The 20,479-nt window shown below is 43.0% G+C and overlaps 1 protein-coding gene across 1 annotated transcript in view; it reads left to right on the top strand.

The window, feature by feature from the left end:
* The window catches only part of ADGRV1 (adhesion G protein-coupled receptor V1), a 420,452-nt gene that overhangs the window by 112,508 nt on the left and 287,465 nt on the right, over positions 1–20,479 (top strand). Inside the window, exons 44-53 of the mRNA XM_077818015.1 lie at positions 5,622–5,884; positions 8,461–8,636; positions 10,010–10,134; positions 11,147–11,313; positions 11,412–11,555; positions 12,005–12,112; positions 12,798–13,050; positions 13,776–13,898; positions 15,653–15,875; positions 17,991–18,195. Coding sequence (XP_077674141.1) covers positions 5,622–5,884; positions 8,461–8,636; positions 10,010–10,134; positions 11,147–11,313; positions 11,412–11,555; positions 12,005–12,112; positions 12,798–13,050; positions 13,776–13,898; positions 15,653–15,875; positions 17,991–18,195 — 1,787 coding nt within the window. The remainder of the gene's footprint in view (positions 1–5,621; positions 5,885–8,460; positions 8,637–10,009; positions 10,135–11,146; positions 11,314–11,411; positions 11,556–12,004; positions 12,113–12,797; positions 13,051–13,775; positions 13,899–15,652; positions 15,876–17,990; positions 18,196–20,479) is intronic.

Here is a 20,479-nt window from a genome sequence, read left to right on the forward strand (position 1 = left end):
CTCACCTGGGGGACCTCAGGACTCAGGGCTTGTGGTCCGGAGCAGAGCGGTTGCTCCATATCAATGTGAAGGAGCTCAGGGTGGTTCGTCTCGCCTGCCAGACCTTTCATGCCACTCTGAGTGGTCGCAGTGTGACAGTTCTGACAGACAAGACTAATGTCATGTTTTATATAAACAAGCAGGGCGGGGCCTGTTCCTCGCTGCTCTGTCACGAGGCTCTCCTCCTCTGGTTGTATAGCCCATGCCATTCTCCTCGAGGCATCATATCTCCCGGGGGTGCGAAACGAGCTGGCGGACTACCTCAGCAGGTCGTACGGCATGCATGAGTGGACGCTCAGAGTGGACATCGTGCTTTTGCTCTACCACAGGTGGGGGTTTCCCTGGGTAGACCTGTTTGCCACCAGGGTCAATGCCCAGTGCCCGCGATTCTGCTCGTTCCAGGGCCACAGCCCGGGCTCAGTCGCACACGCGTTTGCGATCCCGTGGGGAAGGGCTTGATGTATGTGTTTTCCCCTCTGCCCTTGGTACACAAGGTCCTGCTCCAGGTATGCAGGGACAGGGTGGTAGTGTCCTCATCGGCCCAGCCTGGCCCCGTCAGCACTGGTACACAACGCTTCTAGAGCTGTCGGTGGAGGCCCCGGTAGTCCTGCCCCTCACCGGGCCCTCATCACGCAGGATGGTGGACGGCTTCTCCACCCTGACCTGCAATGACTACACCTGACAGCGTAGAAGCTTTGTGGCTAAACGCCTTGGAGAGCCAGTGCTCCCTTTCTGTGCAGCAGATTCTGCTTGGCAGTAGGAAACCCTCTACCAGGGCTACCTGTATGGCCAAGTGGAAAAAGTTCTCCTGTTGGTGTGAGCCCCGACAGGTGCAGCCATGCCAGGCCCCGGTACAAGCCATTCTCGAGTACCTGCTGCACCTCATGTAGCAGGAGCTGGCCCCGTCCTCACTTAGAGTGAACCTGGCAGCCATCTCTGCCTTCCATCCGGGGTTTTCGGGGCGCTCAATGTTTTCCTACCCAATGGTGGGATGGTTCCTTAAACGATTGGAGAGGATGTTTCCATACTCATGCCCCCCCAGTCCCTCCTTGGAACCTTAACTTGGTCCTCTCTAAACTCATGGGACCCCTGTTTGAGTCCCTCGCTACCTGCTCCCTCCTCCACCTTTCCTGGAAGGTGGCATTTCTGGGGGCCATTACCTCGGCCAGAAGGGTGTCCGAGCTGAGGGCTCTCACTTCTGAGCCACTGTATACAGTGTTTCACAAGGATAAGGTGCAGCTCCGACCTCACCCCAAGTTCCTCCCTAAGGTGACCGCAATTCCATTTGGGCCAGGACATTTGTCTGCCGGTGTTTTTTCCAAAACCCAATACGGACCCGAGTCACCGCAATCTGCACACCCTGGATGTCTGTCGAGCACCGGCGTTCTTTTTGGAGCACACCAAACCCTTTCATAAATCTGCACAGCTGTTCGTGGCCATAGCCGAGAGGATGAAAGGCCGCCCGGTGTCGACGCAGCAGATCTCGTCTTGGACAACAAGCTGCATCCGGGCGTGCTATAAGCTCGCAGGTGTTCTGGCCCTGGTGGTCACGGCCCACTCGACCAGGGCACAAGTGACTTCCACAGCTTTCCTGGCACAGGTCCCGATCCAGGAGATCTGCAGAGCAGCCCCCTGGTCCTCGGTGCACACCTTCACAACCCACTACGCGGTCAACCAGCAGGCCAGAGAGGACGCAGCCGTTGGCAGAGTGGTCCTCCAGAGTTGTTCCATGACTCTTACCCTCCTCCAGAGGTAACCTTGTGATTCACCTAATGTGGAATGGATGTGAACAAGCACTCGAAGAAGAAAAACGGTTACTTACCTTCTTGTAACTGTTTTTCTTCGAGATGTGTTGTTCACGTCCATTCCACCACCCAGCCTCCTACCCCTCTGTCAGAGTCGCTGGCAAGAAGGAACTGGAGGGGGTAGGGCAGCAGGGGTATATATACACGGCGCAGTGGCGCCAGTCAGGGGGTCCTGCCGGCCCGACGGGAGCCACTAAGGGAAAAAGTTTCCGACGCTCGTGCACACGATGCACACACACCTAATGGTGTAAGGTAAGTGGGAAAGCGGGATACCAGGAGGAAGCACAGGCAGGAACATCTATGAGGGGAGAGCTCCTGCCTCATACTGAGAATGAGGGGCGATCAGCAGGTTATCTCAAGTGCTTATATACGAATGCACAAAGCCTTGGAAACAAGCAGGGAGAACTGGAGGTCCTGGTGATGTCAAGGAATTGTGACGTGATTGGAATAACAGAGACTTGGTGGGATGACTGGAGTACTGTCATGGATGGTTATAAACTGTTCAGGAAGGACAGGCAGGGCAGAAAAGGTGGGGGAGTAGCACTGTATATAAGGGAGCAGTATGACTGCTCAGAGCTCCGGTACGAAACTGCAGAAAAACCTGAGTGTCTCTGGATTAAGTTTAGAAGTGTGAGCAACAAGAGTGATGTAGTGGTGGGAGTCTGCTATAGACCACCAGACCAGGGGGATGAGGTGGATGAGGCTTTCTTCCGGCAACTCGCAGAAGCTACTAGATCGCACGCCCTGGTTCTCATGGGTGACTTTAATTATCCTGATGTCTGCTGGGAGAGCAATACAGCGGTGCATAGACAATCCAGGAAGTTTTTGGAAAGCGTAGGGGACAATTTCCTGGTGCAAAGTGCTAGAGGAGCCAACTAGGGGGGGAGCTTTTCTTGACCTGCTGCTCACAAACTGGGAAGAATTAGTGGGGGAAGCAAAAGTGGATGGGAATCTGGGAGGCAGTGACCATGAGTTGGTTGAGTTCAGGATCCTGACACAGGGAAGAAAGGTAAGCAGCAGGATACGGACCCTGGACTTCAGGAAAGCAGACTTCGACTCCCTCAGGGAATGGATGGGTAGGATCCCCTGGGGGACTAACATGAAGGGGAAAGGAGTCCAGGAGAGCTGGCTGTATTTCAAGGAATCCATGTTGAGGTTACAGGGACAAACCATCCCGATGAGTCGAAAGAATAGTAAATATGGCAGGTGACCAGCTTGGCTTAACGGTGAAATCCTAGCGGATCTTAAACATAAAAAAGAAGCTTACAAGAAGCAGAAGGTTGGACATATGACCAGGGAAGAGTATAAAAATATTGCTCGCGCATGTAGGAATGAAATTAGGAGGGCCAAATCGCACCTGGAGCTGCAGCTAGCAAGAGATGTCAAGAGTAATAAGAAGGGTTTCTTCAGGTATGTTGGCAACAAGAAGAAAGCCAAGGAAAGTGTGGGCCCCTTACTGAATGAGGGAGGCAACCTAGTGACAGAGGATGTGGAAAAAGCTAATGTACTCAATGCTTTTTTTGCCTCTGTCTTCACTAACAAGGTCAGCTCCCAGACTGCTGCGCTGGGCATCACAACATGGGGAGTAGATGGCCAGCCCTCTGTGGAGAAAGAGCTGGTTAGGGACTATTTAGAAAAGCTGGATGTGCACAAGTCCATGGGGCCGGACAAGTTGCATCTGAGAGTGCTAAAGGAATTGGCGGCTGTGATTGCAGAGCCATTGGCCATTATCTTTGAAAACTCGTGGCGAATGGGGGAAGTCCCAGATGACTGGAAAAAGGCTAATGTAGTGCCAATCTTTAAAAAAGGGAAGGAGGATCCTGGGAACTACAGGCCAGTCAGCCTCACCTCAGTCCCTGGAAAAATCATGGAGCAGGTCCTCAAAGAATCAATCCTGAAGCACTTACACGCGAGGAAAATGATCAGGAACAGTCAGCATGGATTCACCAAGGGAAGGTCATGCCTGACTAATCTAATCACCTTCTGTGATGAGATTACTGGTTCTGTGGATGAGGGGAAAGCAGTGGATGTATTGTTTCATGACTTGAGCAAAGCTTTTGACACGGTCTCCCACAGTATTCTTGTCAGGAAGTTAAAGAAGTATGGGCTGGATGAATGCACTATAAGGTGGGTAGAAAGTTGGCTAGATTGTCGGGCTCAACGGGTAGTGATCAATGGCTCCATGTCTAGTTGGCTGCCGGTGTCAAGTGGAGTGCCCCAGGGGTTGGTCCTGGGGCCGGTTTTGTTCAATATCTTCATAAATGATCTGGAGGATGGTGTGGATTGCACTCTCAGCAAATTTGCGGATGATACTAAACTGGGAGGAGTGGTAGATACGCTGGAGGGCAGGGATAGGATACAGAGGGACCTAGACAAATTGGAGGATTGGGCCAAAAGAAATCTGATGAGGTTCAATAAGGATAAGTGCAGGGGCCTGCACTTAGGACAGAAGAACCCAATGCACCACTACAGACTAGGGACCGAATGGCCAGTTCTGTGGAAAAGGACCTAGGGGTGACAATGGACGAGAAGCTGGATATGAGTCAGCAATGTGCCCTTGTTGCCAAGAAGGCCAATGGCATTTTGGGATGTATAAGTAGGGGCATAGCGAGCAGATCGAGGGACATGATCGTTCCCCTCTATTCGACATTGGTGAGGCCTCATCTGGAGTACTGTGTCCAGTTTTGGGCCCCACACTACAAGAAGGATGTGGATAAATTGGAGAGAGTCCAGCGAAGGGCAACAAAAATGATTAGGGGTCTGGAACACATGACTTATGAGGAGAGGCTGAGGGAACTGGGATTGTTTAGTCTGCAGAAGAGAAGAATGAGGGGGGATTTGATAGCTGCTTTCAACTACCTGAGAGGTGGTTCCAGAGAGGATGGTTCTAGACTATTCTCAGTGGTAGAAGAGGACAGGACAAGGAGTAATGGTCTCAAGTTGCAGTGGGGGAGGTTTAGGTTGGATATTAGGAAAAACTTTTTCACTAGGAGGGTGGTGAAACACTGAAATGCGTTACCTAGGGAGGTGGTAGAATCTCCTTCCTTAGAGGTTTTTAAGGTCAGGCTTGACAAAGCCCTGGCTGGGATGATTTAACTGGGGATTGGTCCTGCTTTGAGCAGGGGGTTGGACTAGATGACCTCCTGAGGTCCCTTTCAACCCTGATATTCTATGATTAATGTGGAATGGACGTGAACAACACATCTCGAAGAACAACAGTTACGAGAAGGTAAGTAACCATTTTTTCATTCTCTCTAAATCTCTTTATGGTATGTGGTATGAATGGAAGAGGTACTTCGCTATATAGTCTCTGCAAGTTTTGATGATACAGAAACTCTCGTGCTCTTATGTAAAGCCCTGGTGCAGCAAGGTATTCAAGCATGTGCCTAAGCATGTGAGCAGTCCCATTGAAGACAATGGGATGGTTTTTTTGCTTAAAGGTGGGCAGAAGTCTATTCATAGTGTAAAGTTAGGCATGCAGTTAATTACTTTGTTGAATTGAAATCTCAGTGAGACTATAGACTTTTTATAGGAAAAAGGGCCACATTCTCCTCATGCATATATATGCAATGATAAAATTAAATATATACATATCATATTAAGTTAAACTGATATATATATGGAGAATATGGTCTTTTCTGGATAGATATATAAAAAGGCCATATACATATTATTTATTATTATTGTTATTATTAATTTTATTTATGAATTTATTATTACCCTAGTTGTTTTGTGGTAATTAAAAATAATACATTTCCACTATTTCTCTTTCAAAAGCCACAGTTACCATCCTTGCCAGTGATGATGGTCATGGAGTTTTGTCATTCAACAACAGCGATCACTTTTTCCTAAGGGAGCAGTCAGCTCTCCACTTGATGGAAAGTGTTGCTGTACTGAACATTATTAGAGAACCTCCCCAGGGGATATTTGGCACTGTGACTGTTCAATATCTTGTGAGAGAAATAAATTCTTCAGCTGCATCAGTGGATCTGACCCCTTCACAAGGATATATCATACTGGAAGAGGGAGTCAGATTCAAGGTAATATGCAGGTGGTTATTACAATATGAGAGAAGTAGGCATTGTTTCAGCTACCTGGGAAGCATACAGAAATGTCTGCGTTTTATGTTAGACTTGATTTCCTGTTGTATTTTGTTTTATTTCTTGTTATTGTAGGAATGAGATATCAAAGATTGTGAATATGTCAATATGCTATGTGAAAACGTAGAGAAAATGAAGTATTCTAATGCTCATTTATATATAGTCATTTAATCCCTTTATTACTTTTGGAATATTTATGCCTTTTGGTAACAGTTCAAATAAATAGCAATATAATGCATAGGATACATTCAGAGAAATTGAGAAACAATTTCCTTGTATATACTTGGCACATGGCTATGTTTCTATTCTGCAATTTGCACCTTAGATAAAATCTACTTGAATAATAGAGCTAAAATATAATACAATATTTCATTCTACATAGTAAGAATACTTTAATTGCTCTCAGTTGTACAGAATACATTACTGGAAGTGAAAGAAAATGTGGCAGTAACTAATGTTTCTCAAACAATAAAAATGTAAATTCTGGGTAGGAAGAGGACCTAGTCTCTGGACGGTAGAGGGCTGGGGGTGGGGCGGGGTTGCCTCCACTCAAAAAAAGTCAACCTAGAAAATGGATGATATTGTTGAACTAGTTTTCTATTGATTTTTATTCATTTAGGGTAGAATCCCTGCCCCATTGAAGTCAATGGGTATTTTGCCTTTCCCCTCAATTAAGTGAGGATTTCACCTTTATTGTCTCAGTGAAACACAATAGGTACTGTACAATAAATACTAAAAACATACTGAGATCAAAATGATTCTTCATAAAAATTCACATGGCCTAAGACATCCAACTGACCAAAACAAAACCTCAAAAGAACAGAAAATAAAACAATGTTCAACCAAAAGCCTGGCTGATGGAAGAGAAAAAGTCTTGTGGAATCTGAAGTTTTCTACGTGGATTCAGTCATGGGGAGCAAGTTTGCAGGATATGTGGATTTTCGAGCTATCCAGGAAATGTTTTTTTCTTCCCACGAAAGATAAAAAAAGGTTGCATTCATCAACATCATTCTAAAGTTTTCAGGTTTTTGTCAAAAACCTGGAAACCCCCAAACTGCAAGTTTTATTGTCTGAAAAAAATTGCTTTTATTTTTAAAATGAGAGCCTGAAAAATATAATAAAAAATGGATATTGCTGAAATTTCTATTCTGATGAAAAAAGTATTTTGAATGAAATAGTTTGACTAGCTCCAGTGGGGTTTTATTTAATAAAATTGTTACCACTCTTGGACCATTTTCAGGGACTAGTGGCACTTAACTGATGGAGAGCCTGGAATATATGCAATGAAAGTCAAAATGCATAAATTAAAACTGCTGTGATAGGACATAGGGAAGTACACAGTATCTTAAATGAGTCCAACACCATGGAGAGCTTTACCACAAGCCCTTTGAATTTCATTTGGAATTGAATTAGTAGTCAGTGTAGCCCAGACATTATGTGGAAACATTAAGTCAACCTACTCAGAAATTGGAGGCTCATAAAACTACACCCCAAATATTGTAGAAATTTTACCTGGAGCAAGCAAAGACATGGATACCTGTGGCAAGGTCTGTATCTGAAAGGTCACAGGCTCCTGGTTAGCTGTAGATTATCTGTATAACCACAAGCAGCAAAACTGTATATCTATTGCTTGCATATGATACTGGAAAAGGATGGTGCTGTATACACAATTGAAGGTAAAAGTACTACAACACTCTTCTGTTCCTCTGTGTTACTGTTTATCAACCTGGGAGGCAGGCCTTCCTGGGAGGGGTCCCACTCAATCCAGTAGCAGGTGGAGCAGAAAAGAGCAACAGGAGTGGAGAAAGTTTCATGACTTCAGATTCATTCCTTCCCTCCCACTCTCTGAGTTCGTAAACACACACAGTGCAAATATGCCCCAGTACTTTGGGTGAAGCAGCTAGTTGCCAGCTTTCTCTTTCTGCTTCTTGGGGTCTGTACTGTAGATATCAGACCAGCAAACGTACTAAACAGGGCTGTAGGTTCAGGCAGTCCATTTGTGCCCTCTGTTCCTCTGGCCCTTAGCTCAGTTGCAATAACATTATTTATTTGTATTACCATAGTACCCAGGAGGAGGCCCAGTCACAGATCAGGACCCCATTGTGCTTGGTGCAGTAATAAAAAAACAGTGCCTGCTCCAAAGAGCCACCTTTATGCTCTCTGGGTATAAAGCTGTCTGGTCAGCGGGAAAGAGGGTTGTGGGGAACAGAACAACAAATGAAAATACATATAAAAGAAGGCAGGGGTTTTGTTTGCTTTAAAGAAAGAAATAGAAAGGGAAGAGGTGGGTTCATCTGCTAAGCCTTCAAAGGGGCACTCCGGAAGAAAAAGGTTAGAATTCACTACTCTAGTTTAATTCCCACCCCTCTCTCCCTGCTGGCACGGTTTCTGTGTTGTCCAGTTTCAGTATTTGACTCCCATCCTGGTGTACACTTTAAGCACTGAAAGCACAGGAATGTCAGCAGCTGGTGAAGCTAGCATGTCTTAGTGATGTCATGTACTTGTTTTGCTCTCAGACTCTGCACATTTCTGCCATACTAGATGAAGAACCAGAAATGGATGAACATTTTATTGTCACTCTCTTCAGCCCAATGGGAGGAGCCAGACTTGGCACAAGAGTGGAAACTATGATCACGGTGTTACAGAACCAGGCCCCATTGGGGCTTTTTAGTATCTATCCAGTTACAAATAGGTACAGTACACTAATTCAGTTATAAAGAGGATAATTATTCATATTCTGTAGACAAGATAATTCTCTGCATCTTTCTTCGGTGGACCTGTTTAAAAGAAAACAAGGAAATGAGCAATCCACAGTTTTAGGTAGTTGAAAATCTTTTAAAATATTTGGTGTCTGTTAAATAACATTGCTTCTGTACCAGAGAACAGAAGATTGAAAATAAACTATTCTTCACCAGAATATATAGTACTGACCCTTTAAAAAAAAATTGGACCCAGAGCTGGCCTGACTGAGTTTTTAGATTCAGATTGTCCATTTGCTACTACTACTTTATTGTTTTTAGCCATGTAACTCGTATCTTTATTTTGTATCTAAATTGTTCTTTGAGTGTGTTATGTGAAGAAAGAGTCAGCATGAAGACTAACTTCCCTTTCAACTGTTCTTTAACAGCATATTTATAATCACACACACGAAATTACTATGTTAAAAGAACATTATTCAAATTACTCATCTTATCTCAGTCTCCCTTCCCTGGCTTCCAGTCCCAGTCTCCCCACCCTATGCCAGCCAGCCTTCAGTCCCAATTTCCACTCCTGCCAAGCTCCTTGTCCCAATCGGCTCCCCTTTTCTCTTGTCCCCTCTGCATTCGAATCCAGCAACTTCCTCCTCTATGCTGCCCTGGCCCAGCAGGGGCTGGTCACTGAGCATACAGGAGAGACAGACTCCCTGCTCTCAGTGCAGGTACCCAGATCCAAGAAAGCCCACCACAGCCCAGAACTGTAGTTGCATCAAATGTCCTGCTCTTCCCTGGATGGAGCTTGCCCAGTGCAAATGGAATCTTTGGAGAATTCAAGTGATACAATCCAAGTCTCTGATGAGCATGTGAGAACTACAGTTTTTCAAGGCTTATAATTTGGTCAAATTTGGGCTGATTTTTATGGAGCTTGCAAAAGGCATATCCTGACACAAAGGCCACCAGTACACCAAATTTCAAATCCTTGCGCCAGAGTGTAGAGGTGCTTGAGTCAAAGAAAAGATCACCAGAATTTTTAACACGGGGAAAATATGTTTTCTCGTTCCTAGAAATGGCTGAACAATTTAGTTGAAATTTTCCAAAATACTCAGCCTGACAGACATGTAAACCTTTATCCCAAATGATTAAAGTTTGTCCAAGTTATAAGCAGCTGAAACCAGGGTCTTATAATGGGGAGTGTTGGTGCTACCAGCAGCCCCACCTGTAAGGAAACCAGCTGCTAGTGATTTCTTTCCATCACTGTTGTTTATTCTACCACTGAAGCTGTACCATGTAAATGATGTTTTTCAGAATGCCAATTCATACATTGTAAAAGGAATTCCTGTTTCTTTATTTTTGCAATTCTCACATTTAGGACAAGTTCTCTGATAGTTGAAGAAGCTAACAGTACCCTTTATTTGAAAGTATCCCGAAGTCATGGGCTCAATATGTCTGTGAGTGTGGAGTGGGAGACCCTGTCCCATACTGCATTCGGCATAAGTGAGTTTTTTTCTCAATGAATGTTACTTTTATTAAAAGTTAATATCAGTAAAACTGGCCAAGGAGACAGAGAGACTAGTTTTGAAATGTAAATCCATTTTTCAGAGTTGATAAAATAAACTCCTGCATTAAAAGATTTCTTTGAGTGTGTTAAGATTCAATAGATAAAACAGCTTCACTAGAGCCAGTCCACTGACTGTCACTTCTGTCAGAGTTGAGAGACTTCTGAAGTCTTCCCTACCTCACGACAGTGTATATGGAACAGTATTATCACTAGACTTCTCTTAAATAAGACATGGTTGTAGTAGTATGAGTATTCCTGTAGCACCCACAACATGCAAAAGTACCGTCCACACAGTCAAGATGCCTGTCTGTGTCTGCAACAGCTATATTATAAAGCCTCAGTCTTGGCACGTGCTCAATTTTAGGCAGTGTGGGTAGTTCCATTGGAGTCCCATATGACTAGTCACAGTGCCTAAAGATAAGCACTTATGTAAATCTTTGCAGGATTGTGGCCTAAATAACTTCAGTGGGGCTACTCATATGAGCAAAGATACTCACATAACAGTTGGCAGGATTGGGGTCCAAGCTTTCGTTCTTGTAATTTAATTCTGACAACACATTCAAAATATCCAGTTAAACAGATCTATAAGTTATGCAGTCTTTGCAAGTCTGACTTCTGTTTCATCTTGGTGGTGATTGGGGAAAAATTCTTTTGTATTTTTTTTTGTATGGCTTTTCCATTAGCTTGCTTTATTTTGATTCTGTCCACCAAAAATTCCCTGTATGACTTGCTTGTGTATTGAGAATACATATTACAAAAACATTAATCTGTTGTGTTCTCATTGTTTTAACCTCTGGATGCATTTACGCTAATAAAATGCAAGTTCTGAGTGATGTCAGCAGTGTTATTTCTCCTGGCATTAGGTCTGAAGTTGGCTTGTGAAATCAAAGATAAGATTGGAAATCCCTCACGTATACTCCAGTAACTCGTATTTTTAATATATTGCAGAGGGTGGTATCAGTGTGCTGTCTGTCTTACAAAGTTTTGTGGAAGAGTCAGTATCTAGCTGGTGTTTCTTTACATCAGGAGAGTCTTTATATGGTGTTCTATTGCGGACCTCACCAGCTAGCTTTTCTTCTATCTATCAGTGGAGAGGAGTTTTTGTTCCCATTGAGGTAAATGTTTTTATTTTAATCCATTTTGTATGGATGGTACTAATTGTATTTGTGAAGTCCAGTTCCCTCATCAACTTTCTTTATGGTTCTCCTCTCAGGACTTCAGTATATGGAATCCTCAGAGCTGTGTGACATTTCACATCAATGGTGCTGCCTTTCTAGTGATTACTCATGGAGTATCCAAACAAGAATCTTCCAACCATCGTGTGTATACATTCACACCTGGACTCAGGGTACTACTGGTAAGACTTCTACCTTATTTTAGATGCTTTAGAAAAACCCATTCCTGGGAGGCCAGTTTAGTATTGAGCTCCAGCACAGTACTTGTGCTCTGCAGTGACATAAAACACGGCATTTTATAATAAGAGTAATATACTGTAGTGTCAAGATCTTAATTTTTATTACAAGCCAAATGAATTTAAATTTTGGTAACATTGATTTAAAATCAGCTGGTGCAGCACTATTTACTTAAAAGGAGTTTTACTTGTTTCTGCCAGAGCTTGTCCATAATATTTTCATGACATTTTCATGTGGAAATTAGTGAACAGTCAGATCTGTGTAATCATGGAACTTTTTTGATATTTTAACAAAGTTTTGTATTGAATAACATTCCTCCATTAGGCAAATTAGCCACATATAAGGAACTTGAATCACTTCATAAAGTTCTCTTGTCCTTGTGCCTTCTTTACAGATACAGACTCTCTCAGTGCCAGAAACCAGAGATGTAAAACACTTCACTGTTGAAAGAAAAGATTATTTAATTATTGCAAGTCATACAACTGACTCCAAATCCATACAGGTTGGAATGATCTCCCCTTTTCATTTTTAATATGTGTGCAGTATACATTTAGCTCTGATTGGAAATTCCTAAGTGGCAATCAGCATAATGGTTTATAAGTACTATTGACTTGCTACCCTGAATTCTACAAGAAGCTGAATAAAAACGAAGTTTACAGACTGATTTGGGTTTACCAGTATTGTCTGTATGAACTCATACAATATACCAGATGTGAATCATTATTAGAAATCCCCTTACTTTGAAAATTATGTCATTTAGTTCTTGTGCTAAGGGGAAATAGGCAGCCTTAGAGACAGAAGTTCTCTTATCTTCAGAACAGATAAACCTGCATTCAGCTTCTTTATACCACCCTACCATTGTACCTCAATCTTCATGTGGAGGGACCATCTTTAGAGGTAAGTGGTAGCTCAGTGTCCAAGACCATACAGTTTTTCACCTTCTGGCTGAGGCGACCAACAAGAGTACCAAGGGTGGGGGTGATTTTACAATGCAGATACTTGTCTACTAGGAACTTGAAGGAGAAAACCAACTGAATTCACTGAGCAGCCATTAGATGTAAATGATTCATAGACTTCAGAGGATAATTAAAATAATCTAAAGTCTTCAGCATGACATCTGATTTCTGTTAGCACAATCTGACTGTACTTAGATCTAAAGAAAAAAAATTATTTATCATTTCCCATAGGTTTTCCAGTGGAATAATGGCCTTTTTATATTGCATCATCAACTCCCAATTTATGGAGCTCTGCACATGGCCCTATTTCCCAGAGGAGGTTTTATGTACCTAGCAGTTTCTCTGTCGAATTCAAGCCTGCACCTCCTTCTGTACCAATGGTCAGATAATGAGTTTCAAAAACTTCATCAAGTGCCAGTAAATGGAACAACTCACATGGAGGCCTTGACTTTTGGGTCTGATATCTATTTAATAGTTGCAAAAGGTATGTTGCATGATACAAGAACATGAGTTTATGCTGGTCTGTCTGATGGGAAAGTCACTTGGCTCAGCAGTGTAGACAGGGATTTAAGCTTAGAGAGGAGAGGCCACAATTTCTCATGAAAATTTTATCAGGGACAATCTCTGTTATTTATTGAGCAGATATAAGTGTTGCATCCATTTTCAAGTATGTGCAGAATACGTGAAGTGATGATTTCCAGCATACACTTTTCCCAGGAACATTGGGGTAATTAAATCCTTACTACTGTAGTTGCTGTTAGCATCCTCTGCAACGTATGTGCTGTGCAGAATTTATGGAACAGCAGTGGAGATAATTGTTACGTCCCAATGTGATCCACTAGGCAGTCCAGCTTTCCTAACACACCCCTCTGTGTCTAGTGAAAAGTCTTATGGTACACTTCCCACTTGACTATGCATTGTCTTGCATTTGTTATTTTGTGTCCCAACAACCTTAGCATTCTGAGGTGTGTGGGTGTATGTGTGCATACATAGAAGCCATTAAATGATCAACATTTGCCAATCATTGTCCCAGTTACCACAGATATCTCCTGTCCTAAGCATAGAGGAATATGTGGTAATCTGGCTCTCTGTGTGGTAAAATCTGGCAAACCCAGACATTTTGATGTGAACCAGCATTGCAGGTATTTAATCATTGGTCAGATTCATTGTGTAGTCAAGCTTGAGGTTTATTCTCTTTCCCCTTTGCAGAATCCAGTAATTCAAGTGAAGTTTTTGTCTGGGAGACAGGACAATCTTCCTTCAGGCATTTTCAGTCCCTTTCTTCTAGCGCTATAAACAAAATCCACACCTTCATGCCTCCTTCGGGTTTAGGTAAGTTTTAGGTGACTACAGTCCTTGTTCCAATAGCAGCTTTTACACTGGTGGTAGGACCTTACTGAAAATAGTGCTAAGAAAATGTGGTAGCTGCATGTCGGTCCATTATTTTTCTGGTGATGTGAATCAGCACCAAACAAATTACAATGACACACAGAAAGGATGGGAGACCTTGCAGCTCAAAATAACAAAAATACTCCAGAAGTAAAGCAATGTTGCAAATACATAAACATAATTACTCTGGTGGTGATGCAGCAGGTTTAGTTAAGGCCTTTGTTTGAGAGAGACTGTGCGCTTAATTGGGTTCCTGATTTGACAGAGCTCCAAGGTGCCTGATGACCTCCAAAAGACAGAAAGGATGACCTCTGGCTTATGGAGTAATGTTGACAGCAGATCTGGAAGAAACAGGCAGAAGCAGATGGGGAGTGTACTAAATGTGATTACTATACAAATAATAACGGGGACTGCCCTTTCTTGGCCAGAGCATGTTTCAGTTTTTTTAAATATGGTTTCCCACACTGAAATAACTTATTTGGGCCGACAGTAACTCCTCATTTAACACTGTAGTTATGTTCCTGAAAAATTAGACATTAAGCGAAATAATGCTAAGCGAATCCAATTTCCCCATAAGAATTAATGTAAATGTGTGCGGGGGGTTAGGTTCCAGGGAATTTTTTTTTGCCAGACAAAAGACATTTAAGGTGTGACCAGGTAAGTGAATATCCTCTGGTGCAGGTGTGGGCCAGCAACAGCCCCACTCCTAGGCCTGCAGTCCTCCCCGTGCAAGCTCTGAGGGATTGGGCTTGACACTGGAGCCAGGCAGAGCAAGCAAGTGGCAGCACATAGGAAGGGACACTGCACTGCATCCTTCCCCAGCACCCAATGGGGACGTCTCTGCTGGCCTCTGAGCAGCAGATCACACAAATGCCTGCTTCAGTTAGTCACTGAATGCCCCCCCACCTTCCAGGGTGCTGGGGAGACCAGTTGTCTCTTAGGGGAACCAATCTATCAGGTTGCATGGTATGCTCGGGACACACAGCATAGAGGCACTGGGTCTCTAGATCCTTGCAGAGCTGGAGACAGTCATAGGCTTCTGGGGCCACAGGCATCGACTTTTCAAACTGCCAGGGGTGCTCGATCTCTGACTCTGCCCCAGGTCCTGCCCCCACTCCACCCCTTCCCCCAAGGCCTCCACCCCACTCCCACCCCACCTCTAAACCCAGTTCCGCCCCCTCCCATGAGTGCACTGCGTCCTCGCTCCTCCCCGCTCTCTGCCAGCCTCCCTGCACACCATGAAACAACTGATTGTGGAGAGGGAGCGGGTGTTGATCCATGGGGCCCACCGGTGGGCAAGAGGTGCTGAGCGGCGGTGGAGGGCGTTATAACATTGCGCAACTTTAAACGAGCATGTTCTCTAATAGAACAGTGACTTAATAACGAAACTACATTAACCGGGATGACTTTAAGTGAGGAGTTACTGTATTCTGAACTCCCTTGCTGGAGTTACACTGATGTAAAACTGGTGTAAGTGGATCAACATCAGGTGCTTCTTTGCGACATTCATTTAGGACTTGAAATTTAACTGCTGAAATAAATAAGTGAATAAAAAATACTGAACAAATGTTCTTTTGTCTCCGACCTTGTAAGAGAGTTCCTTTGAGCAAGCATCTCTGGGATTGCACGGAGAAAACTATTTCATTTGTCTCTGAGCTTTTCCTTTTATTTATTTTTTCTTCTTTTTTTAAATGCAGTCCATGTGCTACTAGCTGGTAAGGATAGATCAGCACTGTATTCCTGGAATTCAGAAGTAAACCAGTTCTCTCTCGTGCTGGAAGCACCTCCTGCTAATCATATCACTTCAGTTACTATGAGATCACTTAACTCCAACAAAAGTCTAATTGTTCTGTCCGGAGATTCTTACTCCCAGATTTATGAACTGACCAAAGTCTCCAATGAGTCAGATTTTATACCTAGGTAGGTTTCTCATTTTATACCTCTCATCTTGCAGCTTCTCTTCATTTTTAAAAATGTTTCTTGTGGTATTTCTAGTTGCTGTTTTAGACTCCGGAGCATATTAGACTCTGGTCCTGTAGGTACACTGTGGGTAGAACTCTCATTGATATCACTAAGAGTTTTCAACATAAGGGCTGTTACAAAATCTATTGAAATCAATGAGTGTCCCTTAGTGGATTTCAGAGTAACAGCCGTGTTAGTCTGTATTCGCAAAAAGAAAAGGAGGACTTGTGGCAATTTAGAGACTAACCAATTTATTTGAGCATGAGCTTTTGTGAGCTACAGCTCACTTCATCGGATGCATACTGTGGAAACTGCAGAAGACATTATATACACAGAGACCATGAAACAATACCTCCTCCCACCCCACTCTTCTGCTGGTAATAGCTTATCTAAAGTGATCATCAAGTTGAGCCATTTCCAGCACAAATCCAGGTTTTCTCACCCTCCTCCCCGCCCCCCCCCAAACTCACTCTCCTGCTGGTAATAGCCCATCCAAAGTGACCACTCTCTTTAAAATGTGTATGATAATCAAGGTGGGCCATTTCCAGCACAAATCCAGGTTTTCTCACCCTCCCACCCCCCTCCAAAAACCACACACACAAACTCACTCTCCTGCTGGTAATAGCTTATCCAAAGTGACCACTCTCCTCGTAATGTGTATGAAAATCAAGGTGGGCCATTTCTAGCACAAATACAGGTTTTCTCACCCCCCCCACCCCCTTTTTTTCAAAAAAACACATACACAAAAACTCACTCTCCTGCTGGTAATAGCTTATCCAAAGCGACCACTCTCCCTACAATGTGCATGATAATCAAGGTGGGCCATTTCCAGGACAAATCCAGGTTTTCTCACCACCCCCCACCCCCATACACACACAAACTCACTCTCCTGCTGGTAATAGCTCATCCAAAGTAACCACTCTCCCTACAATGTGCATGATAATCAAGGTGGGCCATTTCCAGCACAAATCCAGGTTTTCTCACCCCCCCGCCCCACACAAACTCACTCTCCTGCTGGCAATAGCTCATCCAAACTGACCACTCTTCTTACAATGTGCATGATAATCAAGGTGGGCCATTTCCAGCATAAATCCAAGTTTAACCAGAACGTCGGAGGGCATGTAGTGCTTGCAACTATGTTCCTTACTCTTGTGTTTATATATTTAAAAAAAACATTTATTGTGGTTGAATGAGGATCCCACTCATCATAAATTTTTGGTCCTGTTTAATTACTTGGATTCATTGAGAAAGACAAGGTGGGTGAGGTTGTATTATGATTCATTGTTATTTTCTTTCTATAAAAAACCCTTTCAAGTCAAATTACCCTTTGATCAATAAAAACATTAATTCAGACTCTTAAAAAAGCCCTTGACGTTTTAAAGTCCAGTCTTCTATATTTCTTAATTTTGAACCTTAATATTCCTCTTTTCATATCACATTCGTGTTGTACTTCTTACTTTTTATAATTTTAACCCAAACGTATAAATTTATGAATTTATACTGTATAACATTTATGGATGGTTTGTGTATTACAAACTTTTGGTGTTTTCTCTATCCCCTGAGTTAGTTATTTCCCTCATTTTTAAGATCAGTGTTCCAGTTTTTGTCTCTTCATTGATGTTTTAATTTGTATGCACCCATATCAGTTTATGCATCTCTTTAATTCTCTTTCATCCATTATAAGTAAGGCTGGATGTTCGTCATGACAGAAACCATGACAGGGTTTTTTTAATAAAATGTCTTAGTATTTGTTTCCCTGACAAATCTAACCCTTAACTAAGGAAGATTCTTAAATTATTTTTTTTTTAAAACTTACTGCGTTTATGTCTAGTGTGTTACAGGATGGAATATGATTTTAAACTTTCAAATAAGGAATTTTAAGTTAAATCTCACGATTTCTTGTGAAAAATAATTAAATGTTACCACAAATTTTGTGGGCCATGTCTTTACCTTTTTTAAAACTAAAATTATGACACTTGTATTTCTTTCATGAAAAAGCCATGATTATTCCCCATTTTGCTGCAACAAACTACTCTTAATTATAATCATTTTGTGTGTGTGTTTTTATGCCAGTTCAGGTGAATTGATATTTGATCCTGGAGACATGGAAGTTGTGCTGGCAGTTAATATCCTTGATGATGTAATCCCAGAAGAAGAAGAATTTTTCACAGTGTGGCTGAAAAACCCCAAAGGAGGTGCAGAGATTGGTGCTAGTGGTTATGTTAACATAATTATTCCATCTAATGATAATGCTCATGGAGTCATTGCATTTGCTCAGGTAACAATACTAAATTAAGTCATGAGAATACAGATATACTTTGTCCAGAACCAAGAACGCTAACATGTAAAAACTGTAAACAGAAAAGGTGATGGGCCTGATTCTCCATGGCCTTTTATCATTGTAATTTAGTTTTACTTTATACCCATTCAGCATCGATGTAAGTGACTCAGCAGGGTGCAAGGTAATACAAAACAGTTCCAGTAGCTGTACCTTGTGTGAGATTTTAATTTCTTAATAAGTGTTGGTCTGAGTAATATAAAGTCCGTTAACCTTAAAAAAAAAAAATCTGTTCCAGAGTCCAGTGTTTGAATGGCTGGAGAGGTGAGAATTTACAGAAATCTGTAGGACCTTTTACCGCATCCCAACAGGCTTGTTAAGTTATATAATGGAGTGAGCTGAGATAATTTCCAGGTCCAGCTCTGCTGTGTTCCTGTCTCTTTGGCTATCCCTAGATTTGAGGATGATGTCTGCCAAGGGGGTTCATTGGTGGGTTTTTAGGTGGCTGAAGAGCCCAATTTGTGCCCTGCAGATTTTTCCACAGAAGTGACAGGTGTAATCTTGGAGGAGACATAGTTGTTGGCTGGAGTGTTGTGCCCTTTCTTTCCTCCTTTGTCACTTCTCTGTCTCATGAGTATGTCTGTGGCTTGGCGTATGGTGTGGTACCACTGTGTTCTGTTCTGCGCCAAGTCCTCCCAGTTTGTTGGGTTGATGTTTAAGTTTAACGTGCACTTTCAGTATGTGCTTCCACTGCCCTCCGCGAACCCTTTTCTCCTGACTTAACTGAGAGAAGAGTACTTGTTTTGGGAGGCACAAAGAGTAGTTTGTGCAGGTGAGTGCTGATAGAGTACCTTGGTTTTCCGGATGTTGAGAGAGAGAGAGATCCAGGCTGTGATAGACACCTACAAAACGGTTTAGGGTATTTTGCAGGTTGGCCTCTGTGTGTGTGAGGGTGACGCAATCATCTGCATACTGAAGGTCAGTGGTGCCAATTCTTGTGGCCTTAGATTTTGTTTGGATACGTCAGAGATTGAGAAATTGGTCCTCCATACAATAATCAATCCCAATTCCGTAAAGTAGAGTTCATGGATGAGGATTAGGATCACGGCAAGGTAAATGGAGAAGAGTGCTAGACCAATGACACAGCCTTGCTTGTCACCAGTGCGAATGATGAATGGTTTGGTCTCTAAGCCAATGCACAGAAAGGTGGCAGTCATCCCATCATAGAGTAATCTGATGATGGAAATGAATTTCTGTGGACAGCCAAACCTACACAGCATCTTCCATAGGGCATCACAATTGATAGAGTCAAAGGCCTTGGATAGGTTGATGAATGCCATGAACAGTTCCTGGTGTTGCTATCTGCACTTTTTCTGAATCTGTCGGACCACAGAGATCATGTTGGTTGTGCCTCGGGATAGCCTGAAGCCGCATTGTGATTCGGGGAGAAGTTCCTTGGCAAGGAGAAGGAGCTGGTTTAATAGGATCTGGGCAAGGATCTTCCTTGCGATGGAGAGGAGGGCAATACCTTTATAGTTTCTGCACAAAGATTTGTCCCCTTCCTTGAATATTGTAACAATGTTGTCATTCTTAGTCAGGTGGAATTTCTTCGCAGCTCCAGGAGTTGGCAAAGCATTGTTCTACCAGTTTTAAAAGCCTCAGCAGGGATGCCGTCTGGGCCTGGTGCCTTGTGATTTTTTCTCTGGGTGATGGTTCGCCTGACTTCCTCAGAAGATGGGGGATCATCAAGGTCTTCCATTGCTGAGTGTTGTGGAATGAACTTGATGGTGTCTTCAGAGACCATGGAGTCGCAGTTTAGAAGGCTCTCAAAGTGCTCCTTCCAGCGTTGTTTAATGACTGCATTGTCCATGCTGGGAATGTAAGAGGCTTAGCCTTTGGAGCTTGACCCATATCTGGCTTTTGTTGCTTGAAAGAAGCTTCTTAAGTAATCCTGGTTTACCAAACTCTGGATCTCAGAGGCCTTCTCTCGCTACCACTTGTTTTTGATGTTACGTAGCCTCCTTTGGACTTCGCTTTGAGCAGGTGAAAGGCTTCATGTTTTTGTTGGTTAGAGGAATCATTTTGCCACTTACAGAATGCTCCTGTTTACCACCTAGAACAAAGATATTTGGGCGGGTGGCAGTTCTCTGTTAGCATGGAAACTGTAGGACTAGGACAAAGCATTCTGGGAAGGCATACTAGAAGTGTTTTTCTAAAAGATATACTTTAGTTCAAACAGAAGTTGTGGACTTGGAATTACTGGGTGAAATTCAATGGGCTGTGT

This window comes from Eretmochelys imbricata, chromosome 5, assembly GCF_965152235.1.
Source record: "Eretmochelys imbricata isolate rEreImb1 chromosome 5, rEreImb1.hap1, whole genome shotgun sequence".
Taxonomy (NCBI): Eukaryota; Metazoa; Chordata; order Testudines; family Cheloniidae; genus Eretmochelys; species Eretmochelys imbricata.